The sequence below is a fragment of the Myxocyprinus asiaticus genome, chromosome 2 (genome assembly GCF_019703515.2).
Source record: "Myxocyprinus asiaticus isolate MX2 ecotype Aquarium Trade chromosome 2, UBuf_Myxa_2, whole genome shotgun sequence".
Taxonomy (NCBI): Eukaryota; Metazoa; Chordata; class Actinopteri; order Cypriniformes; family Catostomidae; genus Myxocyprinus; species Myxocyprinus asiaticus.
Genome location: NC_059345.1, coordinates 29847988 through 29872826, shown reverse-complemented (window position 1 = coordinate 29872826; position 24839 = coordinate 29847988). Strand labels below are relative to the sequence as shown.

The following is a 24839-nucleotide window of genomic DNA, read 5'->3' as shown; positions in this document are numbered from 1 at the left end:
TTTTGTCATTTTTTTTTTTTTTAAAGTTATGGAAATTCCCAACACGTTGTCATTTCCACCACATCTCGAATTATGTATTATGTTTCATAGAATTATGTGGTGAATTATTAATTTGGCAAAATGACAGCTTTATTGAAAATGTTCAGGTAGGGAAAAAGATAAAAATCTATACATAAAAGGCATTTTAAAAGTACCAAAAATAAATGATGAAGGCTTGTTAAAAAGTTTCTAAGCTAGTCTTAATGTGACCATATAACAAAAAGAAAAAAAGTTGGAATTGGTTAGTTATAAAAATCAACCCATGAGACATGAAATTTCCCAAAGTTGAAGAAACAGCCTTATATGTTTTGAAAGCTGAAAAAATAATATTTAAAAATATATAGCTCTGCTTAGTCATAAATGTTCTTAGGTTTAAACAAAAGCAGTTAAGTTGCTAACATTATACTCATGCACATCACTAATATATAATATCCCCTTTTGAAGTGTTTAATTTCTCAGTTTCTTTTAGTTAATGCTTCTCACTTCGAATTAGGTTGCTCAAAGAACCACAAGATGGGGTTGCCCACTGTACATCTCTTATATAAGTGCATAATACATTAAATGTCAAATTTTTCTCAAACATTAAAGCTGCAGTTTGTAATTTCTCAAAACACAATTGCAAACCACTCCCCTCATCTTCCATTGTTAGGGCAAAATGGTATTCCCGCTCCAAACTAACACTCTGGTTAAGCAAATGTTGCCATGCCCGGCCCAGTTTACAATTTAATTTGGTACCACTAGTGGCACAGAAATTACACATTGCACCTTTAATGCTGTTTTCACTAGTAGATGGATACATTATCTTTGTAATTGGATATTATTTTGGATATTGTATATTATCTGTATTTTTTTGTTTACAAAAGTGTTTACTTCTTAGCTTGTCATGTTCTTATGGATTTTTTTTTTCTCTATAAATATTTTTCTTTCGACAAATTTTTCCCTCAAAATATTATTATTTTTTTTCTCAAGAGGCAACATGAGAAATAACAATTTGCATGCGGTACCAACATCGGCCACCAGGTGTCGCTTTCAGTAAGCATGAAATTTTATGCTTACAGGGTGACAGATGACTTGATCTGTTGATTTATAGTTGTTTTTTAGAGTTTGCAAAGCAAATAATCGAATACAAACTTGAAATATGCTGAAGAGCAGGTTTATTGAAAAATATCTCAGAGATCCGCACGGCAAAGTCATAAGGAACTTAACCGCATGCTAATTGTTAGCTAACAAGCAAAAAACAGTTTTTTACTCTTGAGGAGAGTAAATAATTTTTTGAGAAAAAAAAATTAATAAATCTAGAGCTAATGGTCAAAAAATGTATAGAGGAAAAAATTGAGAGAAAAAAATATTTGTAGGACATAGGCTCAGGAAGGCACTAAATTTCACCTAGTGAAATGTTTGTTTTTTCACAGTGTGGTTCAGGGCTTCCATACATTCTTGTTCTAATGTGAGATATTAGCTGTGTCTCATTAAGGCTGTGTGCTTCGTAGGTTGCATTTGTCTGCCCCATACAGTATGTCACAGAGGCTGTTTTGTTTTAGAAAAGTAAGTAGGACACTCTGCATACAGCCTTCAAATGTGACCTTCATTCACAGGAATTTGGGGATGCAGGAGATGTATCCTTCGTTGGCACTCTCAGCCCACAGTTCTTTGCGTCAAAGGAAATTTACTTAATTTCTTTGAAAAAGTTATGTGTAAATGCAAGTAATTTTGAATTTCGTTCAAAAGTTGAAGTACCTTAGTAGACGAGTATAAAATACAGTATATAATATGTAAAATTATAATAATATACCAGATAGGTATATTTCCTGAAGAAAATGTGAGTGGTGCTTGCCGTGGCAAAATTTCTCACCACAATGTCCCACCAACTGCCCCAAGTTGAAAGAGGTCACCCCCATGACAGTAGAATGTTCTGGTGCAGAGATATTTGTGTTGTTCCATGGTTGCTAGGGTAAGCCCATGTGGTTGCTAAGTAGTTATCAAGGTGATACTTAACATGGCTCCTTGCTATCCTGAGTGAAATAAGTCAATCCGGAACTCTCTACGATGTTCTGGTGTGGAGATATGTGATTTGTTACTTGGTTGCTAGGGTAACCCCAGCTGGTTGCTAGGCAGTTACCAGGGTGATACTCAAAAGGCTCCTTGCTATCCTGAGTGAAATAAGTCAACCCGGATGTCTCTACAATGTTCTGGTGCAGAGATATGTGTTTTGTTACTTTGTTGCTAGGGTAACCCCAGCTGGTTGCTAGGCAGTTACCAGGGTGATACTCAAAAGGCTCCTTGCTATTCTGAGTGAAATAAGTCAATCCAGAAGTCTCTACAATGTTCTGGTGCAAAGATATGTGATTTGTTACTTGGTTGCTAGGTAAGCCCATGTAGTTGTTAGGCAGTTACCAAGTTGATACTTAACAAGGCTCCTTGCTATCCTGAGTGAAATAAGTCAACCTGGAAGTCTCTACGATGTTCTGGTGCAGAGATATGCGATTTGTTATTTGGTTGCTAGGGTAACCCCATCTGGTTACTAGGCAGTTACCAGGATGATACTTATCAAGGCTCCTTGCTATCCTGAGTGAAATAAGTCAACCCGGAAGTCTCTACGATGTTCTTGTGCAGAGATATGTGTTTTGTTACTTGGTTGCTAGGGTAAGCCAATCTGGTTGCTAGGCAGTTACTAAGGTGATATTCAAAAGGCTCATTGTTAGACTGAGTCAAATGAGCCAAACAGGAAGTTTCTACGATGTTCTGTTGCAGAGATATGTGATTTGTTACTTGGTTGCTAGGGTAACCCCATTTGGTTGCTAGGCAGTTGCCAGGGTGATACTAAGAAGGCTGCTTGCTGTCCTGAGTCATACAAGCCAACATTGAAGTCTCTACAAACATTCTGATCCTGCGATTTGGAATGGAAATCAAGGGGATGGGTGCTAGGGTGCTCTAAATGGTTGTTAGGGCGTGGCTACACCATTTCCAAGATGATCCTTAAAGACTGATTGGTAGCCTGAGTGAAATGAGCCAACTGTCATGTCTGTAGTATGTTCTGATCCAAAGATATCCCTCTCAGCCATTTTTAATGGAAGTCTATGGGGGTGGTTGCTAGGGTGCCATAAATGGTTGCTAGGGTGTGGCTACACCATTTCCAAGATGATCCTTAAAGACTGATTGGTAGCCTGAGTGAAATGAGCCCGCCCCCATGTCTCTACGACATTCTGATTGGGAGATATGATCCCACAATTTTCAGTATCTTGTCATAGTAGGAAAAAAAACAATTTTCATGGGCGAGACCCAAATTGATCTCAGGTGAGATGCTTGCCATAGTATGCCTATGGGACATTTTTGGGAAGTTTTTTGCCCCCCAGGGGTGAACCATATCCCCAACCCCTTAGAAAAGTCATAGCACAGGTGTCGTCAATAGCTCCGCAAGCACCACTAATAATAAAAAAATTAATTAATAAACACTCAATGAGCACTTTATTAGGTACACCTGTACACTTACTTATTCATGCAATTATCTAATCAGCCAATCGTGTGGCAGCAGTGCAATGCATAAAATCATGCAGATACATGAGCTTTGGTTAATGTTCACATCAACCATCAGAATGGAGAAACAAATTGATCTCAGTGATATCGACCGTGGCATGATTGTTGGTACCAGACAGGCTGGTTTGAGTATTTCTATAACTGCTGATCTCCTGGGATTTTCACACACAACAGTCTCTAGAGTTTACTCAGAATGGTGCCAAAAACAAAAAACATCCAGTGTGTGGCAGTTCTGCGGACGGAAATGCCTTGTTGATGAGAGAGGTCAACAGAGAATGGCCAGACTGTTTTGAGCTGACAGAAAGGCTACGCTAACACCCTGTCTACACCGGGCGCGTCCGTTGACGCTATGCGACGCACCACAATGGTTTGAGGCTGTCCACGACGTGAACGTTCTAACCCGTTTATTTGTGTTGTTGGCAGTAGTTGCTCCAGTGCGTGCAACGCAAAATGGAACGGGACACCTGTTTACTGTAGGCACGACTGACATGCCTTAACGGACGCTTCCAGTGTAGACCGCATTATTGATTACAATGGGGTTCTATTGCTTTTGCCGTGACACGATGCACCGCCCACGTCAGGTATAGACAGGGTAACTCACATAACCACTCTGTACAATTGTATTTAGCAGAATAACATCTCAGAATGCATAACACGTCGAACCTTGAGGCAGATGGGCTACAACAGCAGAAGACCACATCTACCACTTTATTAGGACCATAGTGTTCCTAATAAAGAGCTTAATGTGTGTAAAGTAAATATAAAAGTTGAGAGCAAGGCGTTCTGTCATAGCAACCATGATATGTTCTGTTTCCACTTGTCATACGAAGGCTATCTCATTTAAACGAAGCTAGTTCTAAGTTGAGGACATATATCTCTGCCTACAGAGGACACTTCCTACTTAGCAACAGCCTTCGTAATGAGACACCCATGGTTAAAGAAGTGGACTTTGTATGACGTAAATTCACCCCATAATGTTGAGTGTTAAATAGCAGTGTAGCATATTTGAATGTCTTGATCCTGAATGTGTGGACTTGTATATGCATGTGTGTGCATACTGCATACTGAAATAGAAATTCAGGATGAAATTCTGCACAAAATGAATGCCTTGGTTGAAATGGTTCCTATTGTCGTTCTCTACATACTTAGCAGAAGTAGTAGAGGTCCATCTTTCATTCCCAGACAATACAATCATCAGCTTTCATTCTCTCTCACAAAAAATACAATTTCACCTCCAGCACTGCTTTTTCCACCCCATTCTGAATTTGCAACTCTTCGTTGTAAATTTGGTTTTCAGGTGTTTTAAAGTACAAGAACATCCCTGCATGATATTTCTTTCCTATGGATACCAAACTGCTACTTTAAGACCTTCTCTCACTTCTGAAATGCCATGTCAAGTCACGCTAAGTTGTAATTAACTGTTGGTTGTCTGCCATAGACATTTTTGGATAACTTCCAAACAGCCAAAGAGGCTCTAAGTGCCGCCACGGCTCAGGCCGCAGAGAAAGCAGCTTCCAGCGTGAGAGATTTTGCTCAGAAGAGTTTCAGACTTGCCATGGACATCAAACTGAAGGCTCCTCTTATCATCATCCCTCAGTCCTCCACATCCCATAATGCATTTGTGGTTGACCTGGGTCTCATCACTGTAGGAAACAGCTTCTCTCTGCTGGCAGCTGAGGGCTTCCCCTTGCCTGCCATTTTGGAGACCATGGACGTAAAACTCACACAGCTCAAACTATCTAGGTATCAATGAAACCTGGAGAACTTTCAAATTTTTGTGAACTCTGTCATAATGCTAAAGTTTGTATAACACTGTTACAGAATTTTTCAGATATACTGTAACACTCAATGTCATGCTTTCCTTCTAAGGATTTTAAATACTTTTCTTTAGGACTGTTCTGAAGCATGATGCTGCTCATCCAGATATTGAGATTCTGAAGCCCATAAATCTAGAGCTAATGGTCAAGCGTAATTTGGCTGCCACCTGGTTTAACAAGATCCCTGGAGTGGAGGTCACAGGAGTACTAAAGTCAATGAATGTGAGTTTGTTATGATGTTTTTGGAAGTGATAGTGTTGGACCTCCGTTTGGGTTTGACCCTCTACGCTTCATATTTTACTGTATTTTAAAATGAGAAGAGGCCCAAGTATGTTTGAACTGAGGGTTTTAATTTTTCTGGATTTTGTAGATGGCTCTCGGTCAGGAGGATTTTGGGGTCCTCATGAGAATCCTGGCAGAGAACCTTGGTGACAGAAGCAGGCCTACTGCAGTGGAAGAAACTAAGGCTTCTACTAAAGGTATAAGAAGTTTAATTGCGTGTGCCTCTGTGAAAAGGAAGCATCTCAGTAACCTGCATCGTTGTCTCTCACAGATGAAGCTGTTATGGATGAAGAACTTGCAGAGGTGCTTTCAGTGGGGGCAGGGTGTCAACCTGCAATCACCAATGGCTCTTTCAGTGAGAATATTGTCAATGTTCTCCTCAATTTTGAGGTCAAAGAGGTGAATAAATTATTATTTTCAGTTATCTTGCAGATGGTTATAGATGTCGACTAGGCATCTGGTATATACTAAGAACATTGTGTGTTGTCCTTGTAGGTTATGCTGAAGTTGAAAAAGTCCAAAAAGGGGAAGAGTGGGGAAGAATGTCCATTTTTGGTCCTGAATGTGGCTCAACTTGGAATTGACACTAAAGTTAGAAAATATGACATGGAGGCCACAACATACATTAAAACCATTTCCATGAAGTGCCTTGAATTCCAGGGTTTGTAGTGCTGTATTTTGAGGCCTCCTAAAATGAAACGCACTTTCCTGAATTAGTATAATGTGTTAATTAATTGTGTTTTTAAACCCTTGAACCTACTTTAGTAAGACTATTTGTTTTGCAGATTCAAATGGGGATCCTCTCTGTATAATCAGTTCCTCAGCAGAATCAGGAGCAGATCTTCTTGAAGTCAAGTATTTTAAGGTAGCTCATTCTTTCTCCTCAAGTGTTATTTATGTGTTGTCTGTGACAAGGCAGACCATTTCAGGTTTAGACACGGTTTCAGTTCTTACCATTAATTCAGGTCAGCACAAAAATTCACGGCTTTATCAAATTATCAGGCTGATTAAATATAATCAGGGTATTCTGGGTTAAATACAAGTTAAGCTCAATCGACAGCATTTGTGGTATATTATTGATTACCACAAAAATTTATTTTGACTTGCACCTCCTTTTCTTAAAAAAAAAAAAAAAAAAGCAAACATCAGGGTAACACTTACAATGGAAGTGAATGGGGGCAATCCATAAATGTTAAAATACTAATTGTGTCAAAATTATAGCTACAAGATGTAAACAATATGCGTGTTATGATTTTCGTGTGATGACAATGCTTACTAACCTTTTCTGTGTAAAGTTATAGCCAATTTTACAACTTCGTTGCCATGATGATGTAATGTCAACAAACCCTAAAATGACTGTAAAAATGACAATTTAAACAACTTTACAGCTCAAATAATACATAATACAGAAGAATTAATGCAAGTGCTTTTATAAAATTATATATATTTCCTGGAACGCCGCTATCTGATCTCACTGTGTAACACAATTTTTGTTCCTGGGTAGTAAGTGTTATTTCATAATTGCTTATGCCTCCAAAGTATAGAAAATGGCTATTATTCCCCACAAACTTTGCTTTTGTGACCAGGACAGTGATATTTTGAAATTGACCTATTTCCAATGAGAAAACGGGCGAATATGTTTCTTTTCGTTCACATAAATTCAGAAAAAAACAACATATGAATCCAAATTAATATGTATTTATACTAAAGTAATACGAAAATTACTACAAAATATTTAGAAGTGAGTAGTTTTTCGAGATTTACGATTATACTGTAAATCACTTTCACGAATCAGCCCCCAAATGTAGTCTCCCATCATGTTCTCGTTATACTGTCCTTGGTAGCGGCGTTCAAAGTCCAGTATATCCTGATGGAAGTGCTCTCCTTGCTCCTCCGTGTATGCTCCCAAGTTCTCCTTGAATTTATCAAGATGAACATCAAGGATATGGTAGTACGCATTGGTGTCCCTGCTGTCCCAAAGGCAAAGATAGCAGGCAACCTTGGTAAAACGGCCTTGGAAACCCATCAGGAATGCCACCATTTTGAAGTCTCTTATGACCTCCCAGCCGTACTCATCATACTTCAAGGCATCCAGCGAGGTCTTGATGCTGTTGTAATCCTCTTTGAGGTGCACTGAGTGAGCCAGGGGAAGAGACGGGTACTTGTTACCATTATGGAGCAGCACAGCTTTGAGGCTCCTGGATGAGCTGTCAATGAAGAGGCGCCACTCATTCTAGTTACAGGCGAGTCCGATTGCCTCGAACAGACTGGTCATATTGTGGCAGAAGCAGAGCCCATCTTGACGGGTGAAGAAGCTGAAAAAAGGTTGGTGACGCTTCCTCTGATCTGCGACTTGCACACTTTCATCCAACAAGTTCCACTGCTTGAGCCTAGACATCAAAAGCTCGTCATTGGACTTGGTGAGACCAAGATCTCTAATCAAGTCATTGAGGTCTTTTTGGTTGGGGTAGTATGGGTTTCTCTCCTCAGCTCCACTTCTGAAATCCCTCAAAATCCATATCCTTGATGCTCATCTTCATAAACTCAAGGAGGACATGGGAGTGTACTCGGAGGAGCAAGGCGAGCGCTTCCATCAGGATATACTGGACTTCGAATGCCGCTACCAAGGACAGTATAACGGGGACATGATGGGAGACTACATTTGGGGGCTGATTCGTGAAAGTGATTTACAGTATAATCGTAAATCTAAAAAAATTACTCACTTCTAAATCTTTTGTAGTCATTTTTGTATTACTTTAGTATAAATACATGTTAATTTGGATTCATATGTTGTTTTTTTCTGACTTTATGTGAACGAAAAGACACAAATTCACCCGTTTTCTCATTGGAAATAGGTAAATTTCAAAATATCACTGTCCTGGTCACAAAAGCAAAGTTTGTGGGGAATAATAGCCATTTTCTATACTTTTTAGGCATAAGCAATTAGGAAATAACACTTACTTCCCAGGAACCAAAAAAAAAAAAAAGAAAATGTGTTACACAGTGTCTTCGTTATGGAAGTAAAAGGTGTTTTCAGGACCCCTGAATTAACATTTGATTCCTGTCTTTGCAGGCTGACCGAAATGGGCCCAACTTTGCTAGTGTTTACAAGAACATTGAGCAGATGATCAATGTAAGCATTTGGAAATAATATAAAATGTATAAATGTAAAATAGTATACAATTTTGGAAATTGAGGTTCAAATTTAGGGAGTTTAAAAGGCTTATTTTGTGTGTATGAATTAAGGTGATGTTTTCCTCCCTTGACTTGATGTTGCATACTGAGGCTCTTCTCTCTACCATGGACTTCCTTTCTGCTGCCCTGTCCTCCAGCAGTCTCCCCTCACCAGAGAAAGAGAGCAAAAAGAGTGAAGAAATGAGAACTACCCCAGCCAAATCTAGTAAATGCACACACAAACGCCCATACATGCATTGAATTATTCTTTCGCACATTTAGAATGAAGTAATACAGGAATGTTACTATCACAGCTGCTCTCAGCTCTCCCTCTGTTGGTGACATCATTGACCTGAAGGTAAACATGCAACTAGGTGCTTTTAATGTGCTGGTGTGTGACCAGAAGAGCAACATGGCCGACATCAAGATTCAGGGTGAGAGTCCGCTTCCATTACAAAAATTTACCATGGGAACCAGTTTCTTATTACAGTAACCATAAAAGTTACTACATTGTTACTGCTTTAAAACCATAATGAATTAATATGGAGTCAGATTTGTTCATTTTGCATAATTAAAATTTGTAATGCTCTACCAATTTACCATTTTTATTGTTACAACAATAATTTGATTAACTATGATATTTTGGCAGAAAGTTGATTACCATGCTGAAAAAAGTAATTTGTTTCTTGATGTTAAATGTTACTCTGCTTATCTGTTGCTATCGACTATGTATAATTCTTTGTTATTCTGAGGATGGTTTTGTTAGGTGACTGGTTTTATAAATGTTTTCCTCCTGCAGGTTTGGACGGTTCTCTTCTAATACAGGGAACTAAGACACACATGTCCACTCGTCTACGTGACTTCATCGTCATCAATGTGGATCCTAAAACAATTCACAAGAAGGCAAGTTAGCCACTGCAGAAGAATACTGTATCTTTTTCCTCAAATACACTTAGTTTATGTGCTGTAGCAACATACTGTAGTACAACTGAATTGGACTCTGTGAAAAAGTCTAAATAACAGATATTACACATTTATTTGTCTGGACTTTAGGCCATCTCTATTGTAGGTGATGAGGTGTTCAGCTTTAGTATGAGCCTAACACCCAAAGCCACTGAGGGGGCTGGATACACAGATACTTCAAAGTTTGATGGCAAAGTGAAACTCAACGTGGGCTGCATTCAAGTGGTCTACCTTCACAAATTTGTCATATCCTTGCTTGTGAGTTTGAACTGCTCACAGTCTAAATACAGTATATTTATGCGGATTTAAGCACACACACCTACTTGTATTTTCCTTTCCATAGAATTTTAGTAGTAACTTCCAGACAGCCAAAGAGGCTCTCAGTGCCACCACGGCTCAGGCAGCAGAGAAAGCAGCTTCCAGTGTGAGAGATTTTGCTCAGAAGAGTTTCAGACTTGCCATGGACATCAGACTGAAGGCCCCCCTTATCGTCATCCCTCAGTCCTCAACATCCCATAATGCTGTGGAGGCAGACCTAGGTCTCATTACTGTAGGAAACAGCTTCTCTCTGCTCCCAGTGGAGGGTCGTTCACTGCCTGTTGTCATAGATAATATGGATATAGAGCTTACTCAGCTAAAATTGTCCAGGTATTGCATGAAACTACTCAAAGAACCTCAGTTTTCCTTTTCAAGAGCCAATACAGATTAAAAATTAGGAATTCACTCGTATGTATCCTTTAAAAACATCATCATTAAATTGACAGAATTCATTTAATGGATTTTCAAAGCCTTGTTTTATTAAAGGAATAGTTCACCCAAAAATGAAAATGTTCTCATCATTTTCTCACCGTCATGCCATCCCAGATGTGTATGACTTTATTTCTTCTGGAGAATACAAAATAAAGTCGCCACTCTGTAGGTCCATACAATGCAAGTGAACGGAGACCAAAACATTGAAGCTTCTAAAAGCGCATAAAGGCAGCATAAAAGAAATCCATATGACTCCAGTGGTTTAAACAATGTCTTGTGAAGCGATCCAATCGGTTTTGGGTGAGAACAGACCAAAATATATCTCCTTTTTCACTCCACATCTTGCCATTGTAGTCTCTAGGAACAATCATGATTTCAGGCTCGATTACACTTCTTAGTGCTTGATGAATGCACAGAGTGCTAGATGGTACTAGGAAGTGCAATCAAGCTTGTAATCATGATTGGCAAGGAGACTGCAGATGTCAAGATTTATAGTGAAAGAGGAGTTACATTTTGGTCTGTTCTCACCAAAAACTGTTTGGATCACTTCACAAGACATGGATTAAATCAGTGTAATCTTACGGATTACTTTTATGCTGCAAAGTTTTGGTCACCATTCACTTTGCATTGTAAGAAGACAGAAAGTCATAAACATCTGGGATGGCATGAGGGTGAGTGAATGATTAGAACATTTTCATTTTTGGGTGAACTATCCCTTTAATTCTAGTAATGTATGGGAATTCTGCATGCTTCATTTCTTTGCTTTTATCCATTGTTTGTTTTATATCCTCAGAATTTCAATGGAGCAGGACTCAAATCAGCCTAGTTCAAAACTGCTGGAGCCAGTTAACCTGATTCTTTCTGTTAAACGTAATCTGGCAGCATCATGGTACCAGAAGATGGCTGCCATAGAGGTGGATGGTGATCTGAAGCCCATGAAGGTTTGTTCACTTCGTGTCAGGACATAGTCTCTGCCTTTGATTGGTATCTAATGTCATATTCTAACTTTCTTCGGAAACAAGATTACTTTGGGCTGGCCGATATTTCTGTGGTCTGGCTATAATCAAACTTGGAGTGATTAGTGAGAAACTTAACATTATCAGTGTGGCAGCGGGGGCGTGGTCAAGCATCTCTCCGGAGAGAGAAAGCGGTAAGGGCGCTTACACCTGAGCTAAATTATGTCTAACACCTGTCTCTAATTTCAGTGAGCACGGGGAGAGCGGCATAAATAGAGCCAGACCGCAAGTAGAAGAGAGAGAGAGCCTGGGCACCAGAGACCCTATTGTGAAGTCAGGAGTTTATTATAGCATAGCTGAGAGTTTATTTTTGCAAAGTAGTTTGTTTACTTTGAGAGTGAATTAATGAACATTGGGAAAGCCCCGAAAGAGTGTATTTGCTGCAGTAAGGAGAATAAAACACTTACCTGAACCAGGAAAGCTGCTTCTCGCCTCCTCTTTACACTCAGGTTTAAGTCCTGTTCACACCAGACCTGTTTGTTTGGTACAAATGTTCATTCCGAACAAGCTTTTGTTCGGTAACAATGAATTCTGACCAAGTCCGACAAATCGTCCAGTCTGACAAATCGTCCTCCGACAGTCTGAAGGTTTTTTTACAGAGAGTGTTCTGATTTATTTATTTTTTTCTTCAGACTGTGATGAAAACTGACCGACCAATGAGATAAGAGATTTTTGTCAGTCACTGCAGCTGCTCAATCCATCGTGTTGGTGGTGCTAATCAACTTGCAAACACCGACATTGATGTGAAGCTGAGACACCTGAAAATTATATACTTAAAAATAAATAGTTGCAGTTCATATGTACTGCAAACATAAACCTCTTCTGTTTTTGAAAGTCTGCTTATGGTGTTTTGTCTTAATTTACATTATTATTATTATGTATATTACTGTGCCTGTTATATTCTCATGGCATTAATAACAGCAGCGAGGTTCAGCAATTCGTTTGGACTAAGCTCGTAGTAAAATCCCTTAGAAAGATTTGTTACATGCCATGTTTTAGACAAACGAACTGCAGAACCACACTGTTATTTTTATTGCAAGAATAATATAACAAAGTATTGCAATAATTTAAAGAAAAGGCATTGAGCCAGTATTATCTTTTACATAATTTTTAATATATGCAATATTTTTTCATTTCATGTTTTTACTGAGTTTGTGTGAATAGACCTTCCGTCAAATGTTCGTCTCACAAAATCATCAAGGATTTGGTGTGAACAGACCTTTAATAATAATAATAATAAACTTTATTTTTAAAGCAGCTTCTCGAAGCGCTGTACACAAAATAAGCAGTACATAGCACAATAATAAAAAAATAAAATAAAAAATAAATAGAAATAAAAGAGCAAGCAATAAACATCAGCAAGCAAATGCTATTTTAAAAAAGTATGTCTTGAGTTGAGCTTTAAAAAATGTCATAGGTCTGAGCTTCCCTAAGTTCTAGAGGAAGAGAGTTCCAAAGGGTAGGAGCATAGACAGAAAAAGCCCTGTCACCCATAGATTTTAAGTGGGTTTGTGGAACAGTCAACAAATTAGACTGTGAGGAGCGCAGTCTGTGATTTGGGGTGTAAGGCATTAACAATGCAGATAAATAATTAGGTTCCAAGCAGTGTAATGCTTTGTATGTCAGCATCATAACTTTAAAATCGACATGGAAACTGACCGGGAGCCAGTGCAAAGACTCCAGTACAGGAGTAATATGATTGCATGTCAGTCAGGATCCTGGCGGCAGAGTTTTGTACGTATTGGACCTTATTGAGTGTGGATTTAGAAACTCCAGCTAAAAGGGCGTTACAGTAATATATCCGAGAGACAACGAATGAGTTTATCAGCTTTTCAGCTTTACTATATGTCTCCGTGTTCCAGGTGGCCCTGAGTCAAGATGACCTTACTGTACTGCTGCAGATTCTGATGGAGAACATTGGGGAGGCGAGCAGCATTCAACCTGATACACCAATCAGCTACAAACAAGACAGTGTGACTACAAGAGCACACACACAGCCTGGTGAGAAGTGACGGACAGACACTGCTGTATAAGGTTGCTTGAGGTCTTTTCGGTTCTAATAAGTGGGTTCTCTTGATTTGTGTGTTTGTTTTCCACAGGCTCAGAGATTCCTGAAGAGAAGCTGTCTGAAATTAAACTGAAGGAGGCAGAGCTGCTGGAGAGTATCAAATTTAACTTCAATGTAGAATCACTTGGCCTTACACTATATAATAATAACCCAACACAGGTGAGTATTGAGATTTTTAGACACCATGTGAAAAGAGCGAGTGAGTATTGTTCTCTCTCTCCATCCCTCTCTCCCTGTATTTCTCTCCTGCAGCCCTCTGTACACGAGGAGCAATTGTGTTTAGGGGAATTTATGCTGTGTAAAATGAAGACTTCAGGCAAAATGTTTAATAACGGCAATCTGGAGGTCTCCACTATCCTCACCACATGCACACTGGACGACAGGAGGAGTGGCATTCAGAGAGTCACATCCAGGTGATCTCCACACACATACAGAAACATTGATGAACACAACAGCCACCTGCTAACTGAACGCCATGCTTCTAAATGAACACTTTATGCTACAAACAATTTTTATGTATGTCTACGAAACATGTTTGGGGACAATTAGCTTTGGTTCACTGTGGTTCTTTTTCAAACTTTTGAAACAATCAGTATTTTTTGTCCTAGGATGTTGGGAAGGCATGATGAGGCGACATCAGAGCCTATGATTGATGTGACATACTCTCAGAGTGCAGATGAGCGTTCAGTGGTTGCCGTGCTACAGAGGCTCTATCTGTGTGCCAGCGTGGAGTTCCTATTGGCTGTTGGGGACTTTTTCATGCAAGCCCTGCCCCCGAGTCCGCCCGCACAGCGAGACAAAACCAATCAGCTCCTACTCAAACATGTCTCAGAGCCCAAAATCCAGAGTGAATCTAGAGCAGGTGTGAACACTCCTGCCGAAACCTAAAATAAGTTGTTGCATGTTAAAGGGAAAGTCCACCCAAAAATGAAAATTCTCTCATCATTTACTCACCCTGATGCCATCCCAGATGTGTATGACTTTTTTCTGCAGAACACAAAGATTTTTAGAAGAATATCTCTGCTCTGTAGGGCATATAATGCAAGTGAATTGTGGCCAGACCATTGAAGCTCCAAAAAGCACATAAAGGCAGCAAATAAGTAATCTATAAAACTCAAGTGGTTTAATTTATGTCTTCAGAAGCAATATGATAGGTATGGGTAAAGAACAGATCAGTATTTAAGTTCTTTGTTTTTTGTTTTTTTTTTACCATAAATCTCCACTTTCACCTTCAGTTTTAAAATGTGAAAAAAAGTGAAAGTGGAATTTATAGGAAAAATTGACTACATCAGGGTGAGTAAATGATTAGAGAATTTTATTTTTGGGTGAACTATCCCTATTACTCTTTCATGTTGTTCATATGACTTTTTTTCTTCTGTGGAAGAGAAAAGGAGATGTTAGTCAGAATGTCACCATTCACTTTTATTGTATCTTTTTCCATACAATGAAAGTGAATGGCGACTGAGGCTGTTAGTCGCTATCTATCTGCATAACATTCTCTTTTTGTGTTCCACGAAAGAAAGAAAGTCAAATGGGTTTGAAACAACATGAGGGTGAGCAAATTACATAATTTTCATTTGGAGTAAACTATCCCTTTAAATGTACGATTGTTGAGCAGAGTTAAATTAAATATTTAATTTATCACATTTTAAACAACTGCTTGTCGGTGTAAACCTGTAATCTGTGATTATGCTGCAGTTTTAAAGGTATATTTTATCTGTTTGCAGCCCTAGCTCAGAGAACCAAATTGCGGGCTATTGTGGTGGACCCAGAGGTGCTGTTTGTGGCTAACCTGATGAAGGCAGATGCTCCTGCACTGGTAGCTTCATTCCAGTGTGACTTCTGTCTGCTGTCAGAAGAGGCCTGTCAGACCATGAAGGCCAACATTAGAAGCCTCAAAGTGCTCGCCTGTCCCTTCATTAGGACAGAGGGTGACAAAGCTGTGACCACTGTATGTTTACTGTTACTTATTAATGTTTGCTGACTGTTTTAATGGATGTTTAAAACAAGGGCTACATTGTACGCTTGTTTGAAGTGTTCAAAAGGTGCAGTAAATGTATTGCATGTTATGTAATGGTTGCATAATAACTCTGTCTCTATAATGCTTTGCAAACCATGAATTTGTCTTTATTGCAGGTGCTGAGACCATGTTCTGTTGAACTTGAGACCAAAATGCCAACGAATGCCCCATTAACTGGTTCAGTTACTGTAGAGGAGGTCATTGTAAAAGTGGGTGTTGTCTTTTTACCATTAAACAAATACATACTGTATAATACTGTGCTTAATCTGGCTGAAACATTTTGATATTTTGTGAGATAGATTGAGGAACATATGTTTGGTGCCTAAATTGCAAAGGAGTACAAATTAGATTTTTCTGTTTTTGTTTTTGTTTCGCAAAGATTCTATAATAAATAGAAGTGGTAGGTTATTTAACTTGTTTTAAGCCATACTAAATTTAGTGAGTTTTTAATTTAAAACAGGTGAAGACGACATTTTCTGTCATAAAAGTATAGTTCACCCAAAAATGAAAATTCTGTCATCATTTACTCACCTCATGCCATCCCAGATGTTAATGACTTACTTTCTTCTGCAGAACACAAACAAAGATTTTTAGAAGAATATTTCAGCTCTGTAGGTCCATACAATGCAAGTGAGTGGTGAACAGAACTTTGAAGCTCCAAACAGCATATATAGGCAGCATAAAAGTAATCCATTAGACTCCAGAGGTTAAATCCATATCATCATAAGCAATATGATAGGTGTGGGCAAGAAACCGATCAATATTTAATTCCTTTTTTTACTATAAAACTCCACTTCAATTCAACATTCTTTTTTTTTTTTTGTCAATTCACATTTTTTGGGGCATTTTGCCACCTACTGGACAGGGAGGAGAATTTATAGTAAAAATGACTTAAATATTGATCTGTTTCTCAACCAAACCTATTATATCGTTTCTGAAGAAAGATTTAACCACCGTATATTTTATAGTCGTAAGGATTACTTTTATGCTGCTTTTATATGCTTTTTGGACCTACAAAGTTCTGGTCAAAATTCACTTGCATAGTATGGACATACAGAACTAAAAAATATTTATTTGTATTCAGCAGAAGAAAGAAAGTCACATTTGGGATGGAATGAGGGTGAATAAATGATGAGACAATTTAAATTTTTGGGTGAACTATTCCATTAATATCTTATGCAACTCATTTTTTTGTTTTTAGGATGTTTAGATATTTATAAAAATCAAGATATAATTAGGGGTAGGATTTTTGTTAAGCAAGTAGGATTTTTAGTTTTGATATGACTAGATAATCTGAAATCATCTCTCTGTCTTGCTCTTTCATGCTCTCTCAGATCTCTCCTATCATTCTGAACACTGTCATCACCATCATGGCAGCCATGACGCCCAAACCGAAGGAAGAGACATCACAGCAGACGCCTGATGACCAAAGCAGCCTCTGGTCTGTGATGAACATTGCTAATGCTAACTACTGGTTCCTGGGTGTGGATGCTGCCTCTGAAGTGACTGAGAGCTTCAAGGATGTGGACAGCAGTAAGGATGGAGAGAGTTTTGGGGTGGAAGTAAAGGTGGTGCAGGTTACACTGGAGTCAGGTTTGGGACATCGCACTGTTCCACTGCTACTTGCAGAATCTTCGTTCACCGGCAGCACTCAGAACTGGTCATCATTGCTCCGTTTTTCTGCAGATATGACTCTAGAGGTGCGTTTGTGTGTGTGTGTCAGGTTTTGCCTACATTGTCGGGACCAGTCAATGGTCGCCATTAGGAAAACTGCTTTATAAAGATGCAACAAACATATAACATGCAAATAATGTATTAATGAAAATATAGGGGAACGGTTAGTGAATAGAAAATATCATTAGCTCAGAACTAAAATAACAGAAGTCAATGGAAAGTCCCCAGCATGATAGAAAAACAAACGAGTATGTGTACATACTCAATCAGTATGTTTACATGTGTAGTTATAATCGAGCTACAATCTTCATCTGTCTGCCAAAGTATACATGACACAATGCGTAAACGAATATTTGATAGAAGGTTGGCAAATAAGGCAGGTTAAATACCCGTCGCTTGTAGAGTTGCTAACTTTTTACCAGACAAATACAAGATATTTTATTTTGAGGGACAGAATACGTGTGCAAATTGCCATTGACCTTTCCGCTACCCTAAAGTTTTGTAGTGTCTGTGTTTCAAGTGGATTTCTCTTGTTTTGTTTTTCCATTCTGATCTGTAATTTTTTACATTGACAACTGAATGTGAAGATGATACAAATGCAAACAAATACTGAAATATTCTCAGCTGTTTGGGTGTTAAAAGCTAAAATATGGGAGAAACTGTCCCGTATAGATTTAATACAATGCACAGTTCTATCCCTTAAATACTGGACCGTATTTTTGTATTTTGCCAAAGGCAAGGCCAGTTATAATACGTGTATACATGCAGTTATAACCTGTATACATGCTGAACGAAGCCAAGCTACAATCGTGTGATTCTAAGGATGATGAAACCATTTACATGACATTTTAATAAGTCAGACTGAAATCGAACTTTTCAAGTGCATGTAAATATACTTCTAGATTGGTTATTTTATATAGATTCTAAAGAATTTCTGTTTTGTTTTAGGTGAATTATTTTAATGAAACTCATGCAGTATGGGAGCCACTTCTTGAGAGAGTGGACAATGGGAAACGGAGGTGGAACCTCAAATTAGAGGTAGAGAGAATCTCTTTCTCTCTCTAAAAACAGTACCACTTTGTAAAACACGGCTCTTAAATGGTTGTTATATTATATTCATTAATACTCACACTGAGTATATATAATTTTTCTCATTTACGACTCACGCACATACCACTTTATAATTTGATAGTTTTTATATTTATGTTTATATTTTTATACTATAACTACATGTTGTTTAATTTGTGTTACTACTAATTCCTTATGTTTACTGCTAATTATCCATATACAGGTGCATCTCAATAAATTAGAATGTCGTGGAGAAGTTCATTTATTTCAGTAATTCAACTCAAATTGTGAAACTCGTGTATTAAATAAATTCAATGCACACAGACTGAAGTAGTTTAAGTCTTTGGTTCTTCTAATTGTGATGATTTTGGCTCACATTTAACAAAAACCCACCAATTCACTATCTCAAAAAATTAGAATACATCATAAGACCAATAAAAAAAACATTTTTAGTGAATTGTTGGCCTTCTGGAAAGTATGTTCATTTACTGTATATGTACTCAATACTTGGTAGGGGCTCCTTTTGCTTTATTACTGCCTCAATTCAGCGTGGCATGGAGGTGTTCAGTTTGTGGCACTGCTGAGGTGGTATGGAAGCCCAGGTTTCTTTGACACTGGCCTTCAGCTCATCTGCATTTTTTGGTCTCTTGTTTCTCATTTTCCTCTTGACAATACCCCATAGATTCTCTATGGGGTTCAGGTCTGGTGAGTTTGCTGGCCAGTCAAGCACACCAACACCATGGTCATTTAACCAACTTTTGGTGCTTTTGGCAGTGTGGGCAGGTGCCAAATCCTGCTGGAAAATGAAATCAGCATCTTTAATAAGCTAGTCAGCAGAAGGAAGCATGAAGTGCTTCAAAATTTCTTGGTAAACAGGTGCAGTGACTTTGGTTTTCAAAAAACACAATGGACCAACACCAGCAGATGACATTGCACCCCAAATCATCACAGACTGTGGAAACTTAACACTGGACTTCAAGCAACTTGGGCTATGAGCTTCTCCACCCTTCCTCCAGACTCTAGGACCTTGGTTTCCAAATGAAATACAAAACTTGCTCTCATCTGAAAAGAGGACTTTGGACCACTGGGCAACAGTCCAGTTCTTCTTCTCCTTAGCCCAGGTAAGACGCCTCTGACGTTGTCTGTGGTTCAGGAGTGGCTTAACAAGAGGAATACGACAACTGTAGCCAAATTCCTTGACATGTCTGTGTGTGTTTGATGCCTTGACCCCAGCCTCAGTCCATTCCTTGTGAAGTTCACCCAAATTCTTGAATCGATTTTGCTTGACAATCATAAGGTTGCGGTTCTCTCGGTTGGTTGTGCATCTTTTTCTTCCACACTTTTTCCTTCCACTCAACTTTCTGTTAACATGCTTGGATACAGCACTCTGTGAACAGCCAGCTTCTTTGGCAATGAATGTTTGTGGCTTACCCTCCTTGTGAAGGGTGTCAATGATTGTCTTCTGGACAACTGTCAGATCAGCAGTCTTCCCCATGATTGTGTAGCCTAGTGAACCAAACTGAGAGACCATTTTGAAGGATCAGGAAACCTTTGCAGGTGTTTTGAGTTGATTAGCTGATTGGCATGTCACCATATTCTAATTTTTTGAGATAGTGAATTGGTGGGTTTTTGTTAAATGTGAGCCAAAATCATCACAATTAAAAGAACCAAAGACTTAAACTACTTCAGTCTGTGTGCACTGAATTTATTTAATACACGAGTTTCACAATTTGAGTTGAATTACTGAAATAAATGAACTTTTCCACGACATTCTAATTTATTGAGATGCACCTGTAATTGATTTTAATTTTTTATTACTTTTAATTGTGAGCTTGGAGAAAAATGCATTTCATTGTCAACAAGTACTGCTGTTTGCAAATGTTGCACATTTCACAAATTAAACTTTCACTTTTATTCTCTCTCTCTCTCTCTCTCTCTCTCTCTCTCTCTCTCTCTTTGTCTTTATATTCCTTTTCTCACTGTAGAATGTTCTTTCTTTCTTCTGCTCATAAGTATAAATCCATGATTGCACCCATTCTGTAAAATATATAGCAGATTATTGTATTATTGATCATTTGTCTGTTATGTGTAGATGAAGAACAACCCTGTTCAGGATAAAAGTCCAGATCCTGGGGATGATTTTATTATGCTGCCAGACCCTCGCACAGCCATCACCATATGTTCCAAAGACACCATGAACATCACAATGTCCAAGTGCTGCCTCAGCGTCTTCAACAACCTGGCTAAGGTAAACCGTTCTGTCAAGAGAACAGCATTCACAAGAATCTGTTATTCAAGACATGGAATATAGTACATACAAAACAGAAAATGTTCATCTATACCAGAATGTTTTCAGTATTTGATCATTTTGTTGTGATTATATTATGGGGAATATAGTTGTATTATATATATATATATATACACTGTCGGCCAGAAGTTTGGAATAATGTACAGATTTTGCTCTTATGGAAAGAAATTGTATAGTCAGGACACTAATAATGTGAAAAATTACTATTACATTTTGAAAACATTTTTCAGAACTTCTTAAACTACTTCAAAGAGTTCTCATCAAAAAATCCTCCACGTGCAACAATGACAGCTTTGCAGATCCTTGGCGTTCTAGCTGTCAGTTTGTCCAGATACTCAGGTGATATTTCACCCCACGCTTCCTGTAGCACTTGCCATAGATGTGGCTGTCTTGTCAGGCACTTCTCACGCACCTTAAAGTCTAGCTGATCCCACAAAAGCTCAATGGGGTTAAGATCCATAACAGTCTTTTCCAATTATCTGTTGTCCAATATGTGTTTCTTTGCCCACTCTAACCTTTTCTGTTTCAAAAGTGGCTTTTTCTTTGCAATTCTTCCCATAAGGCCTGCACCCCTGAGTCTTCTCTTTACTGTTGAACATGAAACTGGTGTATAGCGGGTAGAATTCAATGAAGCTGTCAGCTGAGGACATGTGAGGTGTCTGTTTCTCAAACTAGAGACTCTGATGTACTTATACTCTTGTTTAGTTGTACATCTGGCCTTCCACATCTCTTTCTGTCCTTGTTAGAGCCAGTTGTCCTTTGTCTTTGAAGACAGTAGTGTACACCTTTGTATGAGTTCTTCAGTTTGTTTTGGCAATTTCAAGCATTGTATAGCCTTCATTCCTCAAAACAATGATTAGCTGATGAGTTTCTAGAGAGAACTTTTTTTTTTCTTTTTTTTTTTTTTTTTGCCATTTTTCACCTAATATTGACCTTAAGACATGCCAGCCTATTGCATACTGTGACAACTCAAAAACAAACAGAAAGACAATGTTAAACTTGATTTAACAAACCAAATATCTTTCAACTGTGTTTGATATAATGGCAAGTGATTTTCTAGTACCAATTTAGCATGATTACTCAAGGATATGGTGTTGGAGTGATGACTGCTGGAAATGGGGCCTGTCTAGATTTGATCAAAAATGATTTTTTTCAAATAGTGATGGTGCTGTTTTTTACATCAGTAATGTCCTGACTATACTTTGTGATCAGTTGAATGCCACTTTGGTGAATTAAAGTAACAATTTCCTTCCGAAACAGCAAAATCTGTACATTATTCCAAACTTTTGGCCACCAGTGTATATTATTATGTATGATGTGATATTCAGTTAAATGTGTTAAATATTAAATGTTAAATTAAAAAAAAATTTTTTTAACGTGCTCATGCCTTTCTCACCTTCGTTAGGCTTTCTTTGAGAGCACAGCCTCCACGTTTGACCGCTCTCTGAAGGAGAAATCACCCTTCACCATTCGTAATGCATTAGGCATCCCCCTCATTGTTCAGCACAGTTCTAACCTGCGATTGGCTGGCTCATCCTCACTGGGTAAACTGCACGAAGTGTCTGTGGATAAGAGTGTGGATTTAGATTATTCCACCTTTGAGCGATCATCACGACTATCTGCCCTGCAGAGGCAGGAGAGCTGCCTGTTCAATCTCAATATAGGTCAGTAACATGACCAATTTTCCCCTCATGAACTGCAGAAATGCCTTAGTAATGCTGTGCTTCAAAACAGCATTATTTGGAGAGCAATCATAAGCACTTTGAACATTTTAAACACTTGAGTTGCCCAAAAATGCCAAAACACCACTCAAGTGTCTACTTTTTACATTGCCCACACAAAACAGAATGGAAAAGTTTTCGTTTGCCTGTTTTTTTATATTACCTATATGATACACACAGCAATTCTTTCATTGGTCTTTCAAATTTCTAATAACCTAATATCTAAATTTTTCAAGTATTTTCTTTTTTGCTGCCAATAAGTTAGTTAAATGCATGACTTTTACCCTAATTTTAATCCTTACCAATAATAACAAATTAGTAATCTAAACATCCCCTGTGTAGTTCCCTCAGGTTACAGTGAGATTTCTAATATTCCACTGGGTAAGCCTGGCCGCAGACTGTATAATGTACGGGGACCCATGCAACAGGAAGCTGTATCTGTACTGCTTCAGATCGATGCCAGCGAGGGCAACAAAGTCATCACAGTACGCTCCCCACTACAGGTGTGTTTTCTCAGTTTACCCATCCACCCGTTTGGACAAACAAATAATTAAAATAATGGTAGTTCATCTACACTATGTATGAAAATGACCTTGTTAAAGTCATGGTGATGTTAATTTTGTTTTGTTTACAGATAAAGAACCATTTCTTAGTGCCTTTTGCCATTCTGAAGTATTCTTCTGAGCTTGGAGTGTTGGTGAATGTAGGGGTTGCTGAGCCTGAGAAGGAATATCATGTTCCCTTAGAAGCTTACAGGTATGGACGGTGAAGATATATTGTTCTGTTGTGCTAATTGTATTCTCTGTGTGTGTGTATTTTGCCTTCCTTTGAATCCAGTGCTATGAAAACCTTTCATAGTGGTCACTGTAAGGAAGATTTATTAACCTTGAATATTTAAGCAATATCACACGAACAAGCTCTGCTCTCATACTCTGGTTTCAAACAACTGTTATGTTTCTCAACACATCTGCATTTTTTTTAATTAATTATTTTCATTCACTTCCATTGTTTTGGATGTGAACGTCTATGTTTTTTATTGAATCAGTTGTGTCAGTAACTCCATCATAACATAAAATGCTTTATATAGTAACTCTCTCTACTATATCTATTTCTTTAGGAGTCAGTTGTTTTTGCTGCCTATCGGTCCTTTGGAAGATCAATATCGTGCATCATCCACATGCATTGCATGGAAGGAGCAGGTGCATGTGAGCTCAGAGGTTCATGCCGTACTGCAGTGCCCTGCAATAGAGAGCAGTTTCCTGCCATTGGTGGTGAAAACACTGGCTGTGCCCGATGATCTGAGTCACATCGCCAGCCACGGGGAAGGGGACTGGGACCCTGCCTATGTCATCCACCTGCACCCAGCTGTTACCATCAAAAACCTGCTACCTTACTCAATACGTTGCCTGCTGGAGGTATATGATATTACGAAACCTCTGCAGTTTCAATGCTCAAATGCTCCAGAATAGCATAAAACATATTTGACGATGTTCTCTGGACTAGCCTAGAGTTAAAATTGGTGGATTTCTACCGTAATTCATAATACACTCACTGAGTACTAGGAACTCCTGTACATCTACTTATTCATGCGATTATCTATTATCTATCAGCCAATCATGTGGCAGCAGTGTAATGCATAAAACCATGCAGACATGGGACAGGAGCTTCAGTTAATGTTCACATCAACCATCCGAATGGGGAAAAAAATTTCGACCGTGGCATGATTGTTGGTGCCAGAAGGGCTGGTTTGAGTATTTCTGTAACTGCTGATCTCCTGGGATTTTCACGCGCAACAGTCTCTAGAGTTTACTCAGAAAGGTGCCAAAAACAAAAAAACATCCATTAAGCAGCAGTTCTGTGGACGGAAACACCTTGTTGATAATTGAGGTCAATGGAGAATGGCCAGACAGGTTCGAGCTGACAGAAAGGCTTCAGTAACTCAGATAACCACTCTGTACAATTGTAGTTAGCAGAATAGCATCTCAGAATGCCTCCATTATGCCTTCCCTGTCAAACCCCTTTGACTATCAAACATATCCTACTGAACTGTAACGCCTTTGAAACCATCAGACAATGATTTTATTTAGAGACATGGAAATATTTAGAAAGGTATCAGCTGAATGTATTTTAGAATTTTTATCTTGTTTTAGTCTCAAATGTCTTTTTTGTAAATTGTATATATTTCTTGTTTACCCTGTGCTTGCCATGTGAACTGCCTTGTTGCTGACATGGCGTTAAAAGTTAATAAACAAACATCTCAGAATGCACAACATGTTGAACTTTGAGGCGGATTGGCTACAACGGCAGAAGATCACGTCGGGCACTTTATTAGGATTATAGAGTTCCTAATAATGTGCTCAGTGAGTGTATACAATCATTACTCATTTAATATAAATTTAAAATGA

The 24839-nt window shown here is 38.5% G+C and overlaps 1 protein-coding gene across 3 annotated transcripts in view; it reads left to right on the top strand.

Moving 5' to 3' along the window:
- The window catches only part of LOC127413833 (intermembrane lipid transfer protein VPS13C-like), an 88986-nt gene that overhangs the window by 42301 nt on the left and 21846 nt on the right, over positions 1–24839 (top strand). For all 3 annotated transcript variants that reach the window (XM_051651301.1, XM_051651319.1, XM_051651310.1), the window contains 26 exons: positions 5012–5316; positions 5465–5612; positions 5761–5869; positions 5944–6071; positions 6168–6333; positions 6458–6537; positions 8746–8805; positions 8919–9072; positions 9161–9280; positions 9646–9749; positions 9900–10067; positions 10153–10457; positions 11353–11500; positions 13438–13576; positions 13675–13802; positions 13896–14056; positions 14252–14505; positions 15371–15594; positions 15780–15872; positions 16998–17363; positions 18286–18375; positions 20498–20653; positions 22119–22377; positions 22777–22937; positions 23069–23190; positions 23552–23849. In XM_051651301.1, coding sequence (XP_051507261.1) covers positions 5012–5316; positions 5465–5612; positions 5761–5869; positions 5944–6071; positions 6168–6333; positions 6458–6537; positions 8746–8805; positions 8919–9072; positions 9161–9280; positions 9646–9749; positions 9900–10067; positions 10153–10457; positions 11353–11500; positions 13438–13576; positions 13675–13802; positions 13896–14056; positions 14252–14505; positions 15371–15594; positions 15780–15872; positions 16998–17363; positions 18286–18375; positions 20498–20653; positions 22119–22377; positions 22777–22937; positions 23069–23190; positions 23552–23849 — 4446 coding nt within the window. The remainder of the gene's footprint in view (positions 1–5011; positions 5317–5464; positions 5613–5760; positions 5870–5943; positions 6072–6167; positions 6334–6457; positions 6538–8745; positions 8806–8918; positions 9073–9160; positions 9281–9645; positions 9750–9899; positions 10068–10152; positions 10458–11352; positions 11501–13437; positions 13577–13674; positions 13803–13895; positions 14057–14251; positions 14506–15370; positions 15595–15779; positions 15873–16997; positions 17364–18285; positions 18376–20497; positions 20654–22118; positions 22378–22776; positions 22938–23068; positions 23191–23551; positions 23850–24839) is intronic.